The 14266-nt window shown below is 43.4% G+C and overlaps 1 protein-coding gene across 1 annotated transcript in view; it reads right to left on the bottom strand.

The window, feature by feature from the left end:
• Positions 1-802: 802 nt before the first annotated feature.
• The window catches only part of CFAP53 (cilia and flagella associated protein 53), a 16344-nt gene continuing 2880 nt past the window's right edge, over positions 803-14266 (bottom strand). Inside the window, exons 3-5 of the mRNA XM_026867248.1 lie at positions 13448-13621; positions 4832-5135; positions 803-1196 (exon numbers count right to left, since the gene is read on the bottom strand). Coding sequence (XP_026723049.1) covers positions 915-1196; positions 4832-5135; positions 13448-13621 — 760 coding nt within the window. The 3' untranslated portion in view covers positions 803-914. The remainder of the gene's footprint in view (positions 1197-4831; positions 5136-13447; positions 13622-14266) is intronic.

Consider the following 14266-nt stretch of genomic DNA (forward strand, 5'->3'; position numbering starts at 1 on the left):
GGCAACTCCCTGCCAGGAGGGGGCAGAGAGGGGGGATGAGTCTCTGGAGCCAAGGCCCCAGCGCCAGGCCCCGAGGGAATGGCCTCAAGCTGCCCAGGGCAGGGTCAGGCTGGCTCTGAGGAAGGATTTCTGTGGGGAAGGGGCTGTTGGGCGTTGGAATGGGCTGCCCAGGGCAGGGGGGAGTCCCCGGGATCCCTGGAGGGGTTGAAGAGTCGGGCTGAGCCAGCGCTGAGGGATCTGGGGGAGCTGGGAACGGTCAGGGGGAGGGTCATGGTGGGGCTGGAGGAGCTGCAAGGGCTTTTCCAACCCAGATGATTCTGGGATTCTGTGACCACAGTGCTGGCAATGTCTGACTTATCTAAATTTGGAAGAAATATCTTCTGTAGTCAGTATGTAAATACGAGTCAATTATATTACTCCATAAACATTGGGCAGCCCAGGGCCGGTTCAGCTCTCCTGCACAGCAGCAGGCTGCACGCCAGGATCTCCCCTTTAGTAGGGACACCTCACAAGGTTACTCCTCGAGGTCTAGAGAGTCTTTGCTGCAACAGATTATCAGGTTAAGTGATTAATAGCATGATAAAACTTTGAAATCTTATCTAAGGGATAGAAAGGATTGATTATGCACATACAGTCTTTTTAGACATAAACCACTGACCGTGTCTGGGAGTAAAGGTGGATCCAGCTAGGCCTAGACTCCTCTCTGAGAAGTTTAGAAAGCAAAGGGGTCCACTCTGAACCTCATGACTCAACAAGAGTCTCCCTGACAGTTTTGTCTGCCCCTGGCCCCTGTCCTCTGTGCAGTAAATATCAAGTGAGCCTTGCCATTGAATCTTGTTAAACCACTGTGGCATTTACTATCAAGCTTTGTTAAATCGTTGTTTTATATCAATGCACATATTTCTACTTCACTCTTACAAGTGAAGTGCATCACTCCATTCACAACACTTCACAACTTCACAACAAACACCTCTGGCCCTTACTTTTCTTTTTGTTTTCTCCTCTGCGTCCTCGTGGGGAAGAGATTTTTCTAAGATCTTCATCTCTAGGGCAAGTTCATCTTGTTTTTCTTCATGAAGACGATTCTTCTTGTCCTGTGCTGCACTGAGCAACATATCCCTGCATTCCTTCTGCTTCTGTAGTTTTGCCATCTTAAGTTGTTTACTTTCTAGCTGAAGCAGTTGCTGTTGTTCTTCCTACAACAGTAAAAATAGCCACCTTGTAAAATCATCACATAACTTCCAATTAAGTGATAGCTAGAATTAGCCTGATTGGAACATCGAAGAGCAAAGATAAATTTTTAAAGCCTTTCTTCCTGGTATTAGAGAATTATTGGCATCTATTAGACCTGTTAAAGCATGAACATTTTAGCATACCATTCATTAGAATTCAGGATTTTTCTCTTTGACAATCACACGCGCTTCAGTACTGAAACACTGGAATGCCAGATACACTCCAAGGATGTCAAGTGGATAGACAGAGGGTTGGGGGTTTTTTTTAATCAATATAATTGCAGCATGTATGATCTATATCCAAGTCTTCACATGCAGCCATAACCACTGACTGGTAACAGAGCCATGTGTTCCTCCTGTTTCTGCATATATTTTCTGTCCTGTGTCTGTGCTGGACATTCAGAGCAGTGCATCTCTAGCAGACATAAAGTTGCACAAACTAATTGTATCCTTATATTCTGACAGGCAATTAATGAATTTTCATGTCTTCAAACCATCCCACTTTATATTGGAAAGAACAGGAAAATGGATGTAAAGTTGAGTTCTTAAGAATGAAACAATGAAAACTAGCAAATGTATATTCAAGATCAAACAGGTATATGTATATTCAAGATTATTCAGCCAAAAGAAAAAAAAAAATCCCAAAGCAGCATTAATAAAGTAACTTCATGTAATTCCTGAACATCCTGCATTTGAGTAAGTTTACAAGCACTCATAGTTGTAAAACAGTTTGTGGCCATCATTAGCTTATCTGCAGGTCTCAGGAACAATGCCCTAGCTGTCTGGAAGGTACAGAGGTTTTTTGTTAATCTGTTTTTAAATTCAATGTCTCTTTTGTAATGTCAATAAATATTCTAACACGCACCAACAGGTTTACCACAAACAACGTGTCTAATCTTCCTCATACTGAAGCACAAACTGCACCTCCAAAGGAACATAATTCATTATGCTGGACATAAAGCACCCATTGACTCTTCCAGTCTTTCAAGACCAAAGCTGAGTTTGCTGTCTTCCTCAATGGCCAAATTCACTTTCAGGAGCTGGTAAAACAGCTTTGAAACTCACTATCTATTATTGGAACCACTAAGTAATCCAAAAAAAAAAAACTTTGAACAGTAAAGAAGGAAGGGAAGGTGGAAACAGCAGTCTACTGGGCAATCTGGCACATGTTTTAGGCTGAATTCTGATGTCAGTGAAGCTGTATGAGAGTAGCCAAGGATGGGATTTATGGTGCTTATTCTATAAAAGTTTATATGATGGGGCAACTCAACATTGCAAATGTACAAAGAAATTCTTACCAACCGTCCATCTGCAAGCCAGGACCAAAGTGCTATGGCAGAAATTTGTCTAGCACTTGTGAGGCTACAGCCAGAATAACATGATTTCAATCCCCTTATCAAGAAAGCACAATTCTACAACAGAGAGAAAAGACAGAGCAGGAGAAAGGCAGCTAATGTAGGTAATGTCGCTAACTCAGAAGTTGCTGTCTGTTTTGTCATCCAGCCTGAGAGATCTGAATACACACGTATGGTCTATTGTAGCACAGGTGCAAGTTTTGCTTCACTAAATTATGTATTTCCATTGCAACAACCAGAAGAAACCATAATACAGACACTCGGCTGTCCACAGTGTGTCCTTCACCCAGACAAAACCCTGGATCATTACAGGCTACCAACTCCACACTGAGAAATTTGTAATGAGGCCATCTGTCACATCCCTCTTCTGCTGAAAAAGGATGATGTCCCATTTTCAACACAGAACCTCTCCTTTAGGGACCCTCTGAAGAAAACTTTTTTTTCAGAGACTAAACCACTTTATCAGAAATGTATCTCATCGACAGAGCCCAGGGCAGCTGTCTTCAGGGGAAGCTACAAAGTCTTCTATTCTAAGAGTGGTTTTCTGAAAAGGCCTGTCAAGTAGAATTGTTCTTTGCCTGGAAGTTTTGGCAGTGCCTTAAAAGTTTACAAGTAAATAATTTGCTTTTGCATGTTTTTAAATAAGTGAAACGTTACAGTCTAGATTGGAATAAGGACTTTACTGTTTTACAGCCAGGATTTTCAGAGCTTTAGATTCAATATTGTCATTATTTTTAAGAAGTAGTGGAGTTTCTTGGCAACATCAGCTTCCAGTGCCTGGGAGTACCCTGAGTGCTCATTCAATTGCTACATGTAAATAGCTCCAAGACGAAGACTAAGCCTGAACTAAATAGTCTCCCACAACTCACAAAGTCAACACAGAATGCTGTGAACTAAAGCCAGCACAACTGCAGCAAGTCTACACATGGGAGAGATGAGGAAAAAGGAGGGTTGTGGTCAAAGAGTTGGGCCGAGGGAGCTCATTGCCTCCTACAGTGTGATGCCCCACAGCAGCCAGCACTAATGGGTGAGAGAGCTTAGGCACTGCTTGCTAATTTGTTTAAAAATAAATATATTAAATGGATGTAGATTCTGAAATTCAGTCAGCAGTTGGGATTTTTCATATAAATTGTCTTCTCACGTATGTGTCAGGGTCCTGAGCGCACCAACAGGCTCTGCAACCTGTGAGTCTTGGATCAGAGAGCTGGGAAAAGGGTGAGAAAGGGCTGGGAAGAGTTGCTTGGAAGCAGCAGTTAGGCTGAGCTACAGTTAGACTCAGTCTCCTGCCCTTGGTGCCTTCGTGAGCTATGCTGCAGGTACGCCTGTGCCTGAGGTTGATCCTGACCCAGACCTGCTGACTTGAATTCCTGGCTTCACCTTCAAGTTCCTCACTCCAGACCTGCTGAGCAGTTTGGGATGTCAGACGACCCTGGTTACAGCCAGCAAGACAAGAGGAAATGGCTTTAGATTGCAACAGGGGAGGTTCAGAGTGGACATTAAGAAAAAATGTTTCCCAGCAAGAGTGGTCCAAGAGTGGAACAGGCTGCCCAGGGAGGGGGGAGTCCCCATCCCTGGGGGGGTTTCAGGGCCTTTGGGATGAGCTGTGGGGGATGTGGGGTAGGGGAGAACTTTGTAGAGTCGGGCTGAGGGTTGGACTCGATGATCCTGAGGGGCTTTTCCAACCTGAAGGATTCTGGGATTCTGCTCTGCCCCCTTCCTTTGGGTACAGAGGGACACTTTTTGGAAAGGAGTGTACTGGCCTGCCCTGCTGTCACCCTCAGCTCCAGGCTCGCTTTCCCTTCTGGGAGCAGCACACACTTGCTGCTTCCCCCCAGTGCACTTATCATGATGATTAAACATATATACCATGCCCTGAGATCTGGTGTCACGCATTACAGTGGGTTCACAAGACTCTCTAGCTATCCCGCAAGAAACTGGAAATCAGAAAATTGCAAAGATGTCTGGCAAAAGCTTAAAAATATTTCCATTTCCCACAAAGGCTCTGAGAGGATTTGAATGCCAAAAGCCTTTACAATGCTAAGTTTCCAAAGCTGTATTTCCCTCTGTAAACAGGACTTCATTTGCCACAGCTTTGGAAAAGAGGCTTAACATAATAGGACAGTCTCAGATATTAATGGAATCAGTGAAGATACAAATAAGGTAAGCATTAATCTAAATGTCTGGTAAGCCTATCATTAGGAGGGCCTTATAACAACACCGAATTGAGAATGATATGGAAATTACCAGCAGTCGAGCCTCTTCTTCCTTCAGCTGCTTTGCCTCCTCTTTGTGAGCACTGAGTACTGCTACTTGGGCACTGAGCACATCCAAGATTTCCCGATTCTGTTCTGCTGATTTCTGCCTCTCCACTGCCTCTCGTTTTTCCTTAGCCAACCTATCCTCTTCCCAAAGCTCTGCAAACATCTGCTCCTCCTTCTTCTGTTGCTTTTTCAATTCCTCCTTCAGAGCTAGCTGGGCCAGCCGGTCTGCACACAATTCCTTCTGATGCTTCTTCATCCACTGTATGCGAAGCTCCTCACATTGTTCTCTAAAAGGCAACATAAAAGCTTAAAAAAAAAAAGTCTCAAAGTAATAAGCAAGTAAGTCTGGAAGGGTGTGATGGATGGAGGCTCCCAGGTGATAACTACTCAGAGGACTACAGCTCAGGATGCCAATTCTACACCTGGCTTGACGCTGACTCCTTGTGAGGCTTAAGGAATCACAAAGAGCCCGATTTGATGGAGATTTTGCCACTAACAAGTTGAAGATAAATCCTATATTTGCAGTTGTAAAAAACCCTCTATATATATGTGCACAATATATCCATGTCATATATACAATGTGTATTTTATATTAAATGTATGTATGTAGTTGGAACACACATTGTGGAGGGTTTGTGTATATATATATATATATTATATATATATATATATATACATACATACATACACCTTTTTTTAACGTGCACACTACACTTGTTCAAATCTGTAGGTTGCTCTTTACTCACACGAAGACAGAATAGGTTTATTAGCCACTTGAAAGCTCACTCGCATTTAGAAAATACTTTGAGCACAGAAATTTAGGTTACACAGTTGAATAGGAACTATTAGAAATGGATTATTTTTTTAAAATGAAGTCTTGTGGGATAATTCAGAGAAGTTGCATTAAAAGTCTGGAGAAGCTAGAAGGTCAAACAAGTAATGCAGCTTTCAGTTTTTGTTTATTTACCACAACTGAGTTGCATGTGAGCAGATATTTATCTGTGGTTGAAGAACAAACAGCTATTTACAGATTCTGCTTTTATTTTTGACAACAGAGAAGTACTGAGATCAACGTATGCTATCAAACAATATTTAATTTGAACAATATACAAGCATGTTAATTCTGTTTTACAACCAGGATATAGATTTTCATAAAATCAAAATGTGGAACTAGCAGACAGTGGTGTAGATTTACAAGTGTTAAGGATCTACAAGCTCTAAGGATGTGCCATAGACAACACACGAATGCTGCAAAATAAAAAGGTATCTCACAATTCCATGCTGAATGAAACCACCTTCCACAGATCATTGCAATGCCATTTAGGAATTCATAGCAGACATCATAAGATATCACTGACTGAATTTTGAGCCACCACATGACAGCAGCAGGTACCTGTACAACGTGAAATACTACTACTTTATACAATGTTTAGCTGAGAATCCTGTGTAGCAAAAATATTAAATAGTCATCAAGTCACTAGCTCATAGTACTATCAGTCTCCACATCAGGATAGTTATTTAATTTTCATAACTACAGCAATAAAACAAAATCTGAATTAATTCCATTGCCTAAGATTATTATTTTTCCCCACTTAAAAGCAAAATTACGTTTGTGAGCGCTAAAGGTAGATACTTAGGGCTTTTAGATGTTCCGTGGTTCTGCTACGGATCTGTCTTTGCAAGGTCTTCACTTTTCTAAATGATTCCTAAGTCCAGTATAGCTGCTATCTGCATCTAAACCCACATCTATATTCTCTGACCTGGGTTTTGGGTATAGAGTTACTAGGAACATTCACACTTCCACAGAAGCTACAGAAACAATGCAAATTTGATCTCTCCCTGAGGTCACCTGCTACATCCACTGGCAATGAGGCAAACAGGGAAAGAATTTAGCAACACAGGATGTGACTGGTGGTTTATAACTCATTTCTGCCCTAAAACTAGTTAAGATTATGCTCTAAAACAATGGCTTCTTTACTTGATCCTGCTCCTTTGTCACCTTCTGCTAACAAGCCTACAAGCACAGCGCCTGGTGTCATTAATACGTGGCTGAGGCAAATACCAGAGTGTAATAATTATGTGTTGGCTTACAAGATCTTCCAAAGCTTTACCAATAAAACTCCATGCTAAGCCAGCCTAATAAAAATTACTTAGGATTTACAAACTGCAAAGAGCATTTCCCCGAATATCCCTCCTCTGTTTCAGAACTGGCTGAACAAGCTGCTGACAGCCAGAAAAAGTGACAGTGCTGAAAGCCAACCTGACCCTATTCTCAGTGCCACGGTGACAGCCATCCAACCAGGCCAACTGAGAGTGGAGCCGTGCAAAACCAGACCTGGGACTGCAGAGGGGAAAGATTGCTACACCTCCCTCTCTCTTGGTGCTGCAGGAGTGAGATACAGCCAGAGAACACAGCGCTTGCGCTGTCATTTCACACAGAAGCAGAGGTTTTGCCACATTTTCTTCCTGTCAGCATTCACTGATTGCTGCCTCACATTTCAGCTGTATCTTCTGAGGCGAAGGGCATCTCTCTCTTCATCTTCTATTTGTAAAGCACCTAATGCCACTGAGGCAGTGGTGAAAGGTGCTAAGCACTATACACAAATGACAAAAGGGAAAGTGATGCCATGAAAACAAAATTCTCATTTTACTTGATATCCAGAAGGCATTTCTAACCTCTTAATTGTTCCTATTTCTGGGAAGAAACAAGTCATGTGCCAAGTCTCCCTCTTCATCAACATCAAGTTTCTATTAGATAAAACCTCTCACACTTGGCACTTTTCTGCCCCAATACTAGGACAGGCCACATCCTCTAATCAGACGTTGCGTTCTCTGGGGGTTGGGCTTGTATCCTCTAAAGGAGAAACTGTCCCTGGAACGAGGAACCTGTTTTGCTGATTAAGGATACCAATTAAACTCAGACAGCAGAGTGACAAGTGTAGGAGTATTTTACTGGGGATAATTAAATAATGTAACGGAGTAATACAGGAAACATGCAGTAAGAAAAGACAGACTAGTGCACTGAAACAAACAGGGAAATACAGGGTAATGCATCAAATCATTGCTACGTGAGAGAGGGAACAGCGGTTAAGAAAGATCCATCACCCCTTGTCCCCGTTACCGTCACCCAGACCCGCAGTCACTGGGCAGCCCCGGTTGCACCAGGATTTGTTGAGCCTTTCCTGGCAAGTGGGAAGTCCCACGCGGTGTGTCCACCCCTAGCTGAGGCAGCCAAAGTCGCTGCGAGCGGGCCCAGCCTTACGTACCCCAAAATCAGCGAGTCAGAAGAGCTGGCACCTCTGTTTTGAGTGAAAAATATCTGGTTTCACTCCCCAGTCAGATTCCCCCAGAGCCTGGCCAGGGCTCAAGGAGGAAGCCAAGGAAGTTTCCCTGCTTATCTAATCGATTTATGGTTTATTTAGAGCAAGGTCACACATCTGGTCCCCAGGCTGACAGCTGGCTCCATGGCCTTGTTAACTTGCCCCTACACAAAGAAGGATAAAAATATATTCAGGACAGACATGTCTGCATTACATTCATCATCAGTAATGAGTATATGATATCTAAGCTACATCTTTCACCAGTGAGCACACACAGCTCACTAATGACTACACACCAAGTTAGCAGCTGCGGCTCGGGGCCTGATGTTGAGGCTTCAACACTTCAGCACTTGGGCACTTTTTACATCAGCACAGGTGGTTTGTTATAACCCAGCACAATCCCTACTAGCACAGTGGTTATCAGTGATAAAATAGACAGGATTCATCTAGGGGTCAGCTCTGGCTTGGGCCTGTTGTCCAAGCCTTAGCACTTCAAAACCGTACTCAATTCAGGTCTTCAGAAGAGAAGGGTGAGGAAATGCAGGAACGAAGGAACAGACACTGGTGCAGGCTAGTGAAAAGTGATGGTTGTTTCACAGAATGACAGAATCATCTGGGTTGGAAAAGCCCTTGCAGCCCCTCCAGCCCAACCATGACCCTCCCCCTGACCGTTCCCAACTCCCCCAGATCCCTCAGCGCTGGCTCAGCCCGACTCTTCAACCCCTCCAGGGATCCCGGGGACTCCCCCCTGCCCTGGGCAGCCCATTCCAACGCCCAACAGCCCCTTCTGCACAGAAATCCTTCCTCAGAGCCAGCCTGACCCTGCCCTGGGCAGCTTGAGGCCATTCCCTCGGGGCCTGGCGCTGGGGCCTTGGCTCCAGAGACTCATCCCCCCTCTCTGCCCCCTCCTGGCAGGGAGTTGCCGAGGGCCAGGAGGTCTCCCCTCAGCCTCCTCTTCTCCAGACTGAACCCCCCCAGTTCCCCCAGCCGCTCCCCAGCAGACCTGTGCTCCAGACCCTGCCCCAGCTCCGTTGCCCTTCTCTGCCCATGCTCGAGTCACTCAATGGCCTTTTTGGGGTGAGGGGCCCAACACTGAACCCCCTCAGCGAGGGGCGGCCTCCCCAGTGCCGAGCCCAGGGCTCAGATCCCTTCCCTGGCCCTGCTGGCCACGCCAGTGCTGACACCAGCCAGGATGCCGTTGCCCTCCTTGGCCCCCTGGGCACACTCTGGCTCATTCTCACCCCCCCAGTCCCTCTCTGACCGGCAGCTCTCCAGCCACTCCTCCCCAGGCCTGTAGCCCCCCTGGGGGTTGTTGTGGCCCAAGGGCAGCCCCCGGCATTTGCCCTCAGTGAAACTCCCCCTGTTGGGCTCAGCCCATGGCTCCAGCCTGGCCAGGTCTCTCTGCAGAGCCTCCCCACCCTCGAGCAGACCAACACTCCCACCCAGCTGGGTGTCACCTGCAAACTGACTGAGGGTGCCCTCGATCCCCTCCTCTGGATCATCCATGAAGATGTTAAACAGGAGCAGCCCCAGCACCCAGCCCTGGGGGACACCACTCATGACCGGCCGCCAACTGGATTTAACTCCGCTCACCACAACTCTCTGGGCCCGGCCGTCAGCCAGTTTTTTACCCAGCGAAGCGTGTGCCCATCCAAGCCTCAAGCAGCCAGTTCACCTCCTGTACGAGATGGGAACCTCCAAGAAACCAGAGAGCAGCACAGCAATGTGCACACCACGAGCCACAGCACACCCCAAGAGGTGCCCCTGCCTTCAAAGCAGGTCAACAAACATACTCCATCACTACCAGGTTTCTTCTATTTTAACACTTGGATGTACCTTCCAACTCCTGGACAGGAGTTAGCAGTGATTAAAAACTATGGTACTAATTAGCATTCCTGAAAAACATATTTCTCAAATGTTCTGAAGGTAACATGCCATTATTAAGATTGAAATCTTACACCATTAGAAATAACTGTATTACCTTAACACAATGGGTTCAAAGTTCTCTCAGCCGTGAGGGAATAAAGAATTAGATATCCTTTTTCATGATTATAAACTAATCTGAATTTAATTGAATTCTCAGAGGGGAAGAGAAGTTAAATAAAAGTTCAGCATGGTTAGAATTTTAATATAAAATAACCCTGTAATTGCTTGATTTCATCAAAATAATTCCTTCAAAGCAGCTTTTACAGCAACCTATAAACATCTGCTCCCCCAGATGGCTGTTTTTCCTTCCTCACTTCGCTATTCTAAGCTTCTTAACATTAAAATTGTGCCTGTATGTAGCCACTTCCCAAAGACAGAAACTCCATTTATTGCCCCCCGCCCCAATTTATTTATTCATTTTATGGGTGCAGTACAAAGCTGCTGTAATAACAACATTCTCTGTATGGATGCTTCTGATGTTATCACAAGAAAGAGGATATAATATGTGTTTTATGCACATTTAAAGAGATGGCAATTTTTTTTTAAAGATACCACCAATGAACATGCTCTCAGGCTAAAACTGGCTGAGTATCTTTTCATACAAGTTGTAGCTCTTCATGAAAATGAATTCCAGCAGGACTCCAGTGGTCCATGGAGTGTGACCTGTCACCTTGGGACAAAGGATTCTTCCTTCCTGGCTAATATCACTACTGAGAAGCTGTTAAATCTATACCCTCAGGCTACAGCTCCAAACCCAGCCCGCACTGCTGATCAAAGAGCTGCCTGTTGCTGTACACTACAGGTGCTCCTATACCTCAAGTTTGAGGATCTACAGTGCAAAAAACTGGAGCACCTTGCTTAAAGTTAAAAGAAATACAAAGGAAGGCAATCAAAATAGCTGTAAATTCACAGGCAAAGAGAAAATCATGTGTGTATCCACCTTGTACTAAAAAGGCCTCCCAGGGCTCCTCTGGGTGTGCCCTAGAGCAACGGTCTCCAAAGTGGGGTGTGCAAGACAATCTGTTGGGGTGCAGGGAGAAAATGTTTTGTACCATTACTAAGTAACATTAAAAATATAAATACTGTTTATTTAATCCTAACCTCGCCCTCTTTTTAATTTTTATTTTTGCATATGTTGTATAATATACATAATGTAGTAGTTCAGTAGCAGAAGTATATAAATAAGTAGCAGAAGTATAGAAGCAGTTAAGGAGTAGAAGTATATAAATAATTAAACATACTGAGGGCAAGTACTATTTTTACTTATAGGGGTGAGAAATCAAAGAGGTTTGGAGACCACTGCCCTATAGGACAGGTTATGATGCAACTACAGATTTCTGGTTGTGGATCTTCAATAAGTGTTGGTCTCCTGAGCAGCAGAGCCTGCTCCCAGATCTCTGCATGGCCCAAGATGGTTTAGGAGGCAGAGTAACAGCTAACAGTGGGGGAAAACAGATTTTGCACTGCGAAAGAAGAGAAATACATACAGATTCATGTATTAAGACATTAACAGTCACCACTGTAAAGACTTCTTTCCTCACTGGAAAAGGACAGAGAAAGAAAAGACTTTAAAATATTACTAAGCATATACATGAGGAAAGATATGTCTTTCAAAGGAGAGACCAACAGACAAGGTGAACTGTTGTCAGCTGGTGTTATTAAAGTTTTGGGTTTCTATAGGGCCCTTCATTTAAAAGTAGAGGAATGGAGGGAGGAACTGAGTATGGAAATATATTTCCATTACATCAGGACAGTCAAAAAGAAGGATTCTGTGCACTGTCAGATGAAGATTCCTTTGCAAAGATACCCAAAGACTGCCACTCACAACAGCTATGAAGAAAAATAATTTTGCTGTCTAAATCCTCTGAAATACTGCAGCCAGCAGAACGCCACCTAGTAAAGCTCCAGCAACACTTTTTAATGGGAAACTATGTGACATGAATATTGCTTAGACACAAAAGCAGACTGGGAAAGGTAGAAGGATGATGGGAATGATCCCATGAGACTGCGTGCACCATATATCAGTAGGTTGTACTGGGAAGAAGGAGGACCTGATACATTAAGACAGGCAACTGCAGCATGAAAGTCCAAGTACATATCACCAGCTGATGAGATTTGCTGGTGGGGTTCATTTTGCAATTAAAATAGCTGAAATTAGGCATCTAAAATGGGAGTCTACATGTGAACTAAATTCCCGTTCTAATCAATAGGAACCTGATCAATGCAGTCAATGGAAGCTGGGTGCAGTTCACCCAGCAGACTGGTCTATGTTAGCTTTAGGATGACATTAGGTTCCTTTAACTGTCCTGATCTCAATGAAGATCTACTGAGTAGAACACAATCTCAGATTCCTAGTGAATATAAAGATACCAACACACAGACACCTACCTTCAGGTGTCTAAATCACACGCTGAATCCCTTCTCCTTGGCACGTAAGACAAGCTACAAGTACAAAAGAAAAGGTGCTCCAGCAGTGTCTCCTCTAAACAATTTTAAACGTGAATTTCAACCACTTTATGTGATGGGTAGAGAACAAACTAGGAATTGTAAATTGTGAGGGCCATATTTTAAAGCCAGCATGTGAATTAAGAAGTGCATACGCTGCCTTAACAACTGTCTCGGTCAATAAACCCCACATTTAAGAAACCAACATTTATCTGTGAAATTAGTTAATTAGAGTTTATACACAAGTGAACGCGTCGATATTTATCCTGAGCCTCTGCACACTGACAAGTCAGTGCTGTGGATTTCCATAGCACTGTAGGAGACCAGGAAGAGACACTTCCAATGGTTACAATTAAATTACATTAATATATTTTTTTTCCCATTCTCAGAAAACCAGATTTCCAAGAACTGAACAAGTCATGCTTCATGCCAAGGCCTCAGGGCCTGATAAGCACCTGCAAATCTTAATGACTTCAAAAGATGTTGCCAAAGTCAGGAAGGTTTGGCACAGAATTTCAGGTTGCATTAAAACCTTAGCTTCGACTGGTGTTCTTTAAAAGTATACAATAAATAAAACCACTGTCTTTTTGGACACGCTTAACTTTTCAAGAATCTTTAGTGTATTAGCTTAATAAGCATGATTGAGGCCAAATTAACCTTCCATGAACCCTTTTCACTCCGGTAGTATAAAGCTGAAATGGAACTACACGCCAGAACAAGGAATTACAAAACAGCTGACTTGGCAGGTGAAAATGCAGGGATGCTCACCTTATTTTTTCTTTTGTTTTATCATTTTAACCACATTCACCTTTCCTTCCTCAGTTCATTATTATCACCTTCTTGTTAAACTGCCTCTTTATATTTACTTCAGGCAAATTCTCTTTTATAACTTATTTTTACAGCAATACCTGAATTGCTGCTCTCGTTTTTCAGCCACCAGTTGTTGTCTCTCTTTTTCTCTCTTCTCTCTCAGTAATTTTGTTCGCTCCCTCATTTTCTCTTGTTTCTCCTGTACCGTTTCTTCAAGTGAGTCCATCTCAGCAAAATACCTGTTTTCCTCTGCCTCCAGGAGCTCACGAAGCCTGCAAAGGAAATGTTTAAATAAAAGCTAAAACAATCCTTCTGTTGAATGACAAAGTTCTACTTTATTTGTTATGACCACAAAAGGGGTACTGGGCTCCATTCAACACTTCCTGCAAAAGAAAACATCCAAGACAACATCGAATTTTTACTCAGGGATCATTCCTGCTGTGCCCACAGAGGGGATCTTACAGCACAACAGGAGTGATTCTGTCCTGGCAGAATTTAAGCTCCTTACCTTACAAACCCATATCCAGTGATGCTTTACAACTTCAGTCCCCTGTTAAATGGATCCTTCTAATTTCTAGGCTACATTTTTCACTGGTTTGATCATGTACTATTGTTATCCTTCAGTGTAATTGCTCCCTGGTATTTACCACCCTCCTCTCCGCATCTATAATTGTATCTTCTCTTAAATTACTTTTTATTTTAGCATCACTCCGTAAAACACTTCATCCTAAAGGATCTCTGATGAGAAAATCATGTCGAATTGGTAATTTTTAAACACACCACCATTTAACTCTCTATTAATCCTAGCAGCAAGAAACCTGGGCCTAAGGAATCCAGAAACTCACTAATTCCAGGACAAATACTATAGCAGCCTCTGGGAAATGACTCTCCCTTCTATACAAAGAGATGCCCCTGCT

The sequence above is a fragment of the Athene cunicularia genome, unplaced genomic scaffold (assembly GCF_003259725.1).
Source record: "Athene cunicularia isolate RWA unplaced genomic scaffold, athCun1 SCF_20, whole genome shotgun sequence".
In the NCBI taxonomy this organism is placed as follows: domain Eukaryota; kingdom Metazoa; phylum Chordata; class Aves; order Strigiformes; family Strigidae; genus Athene; species Athene cunicularia.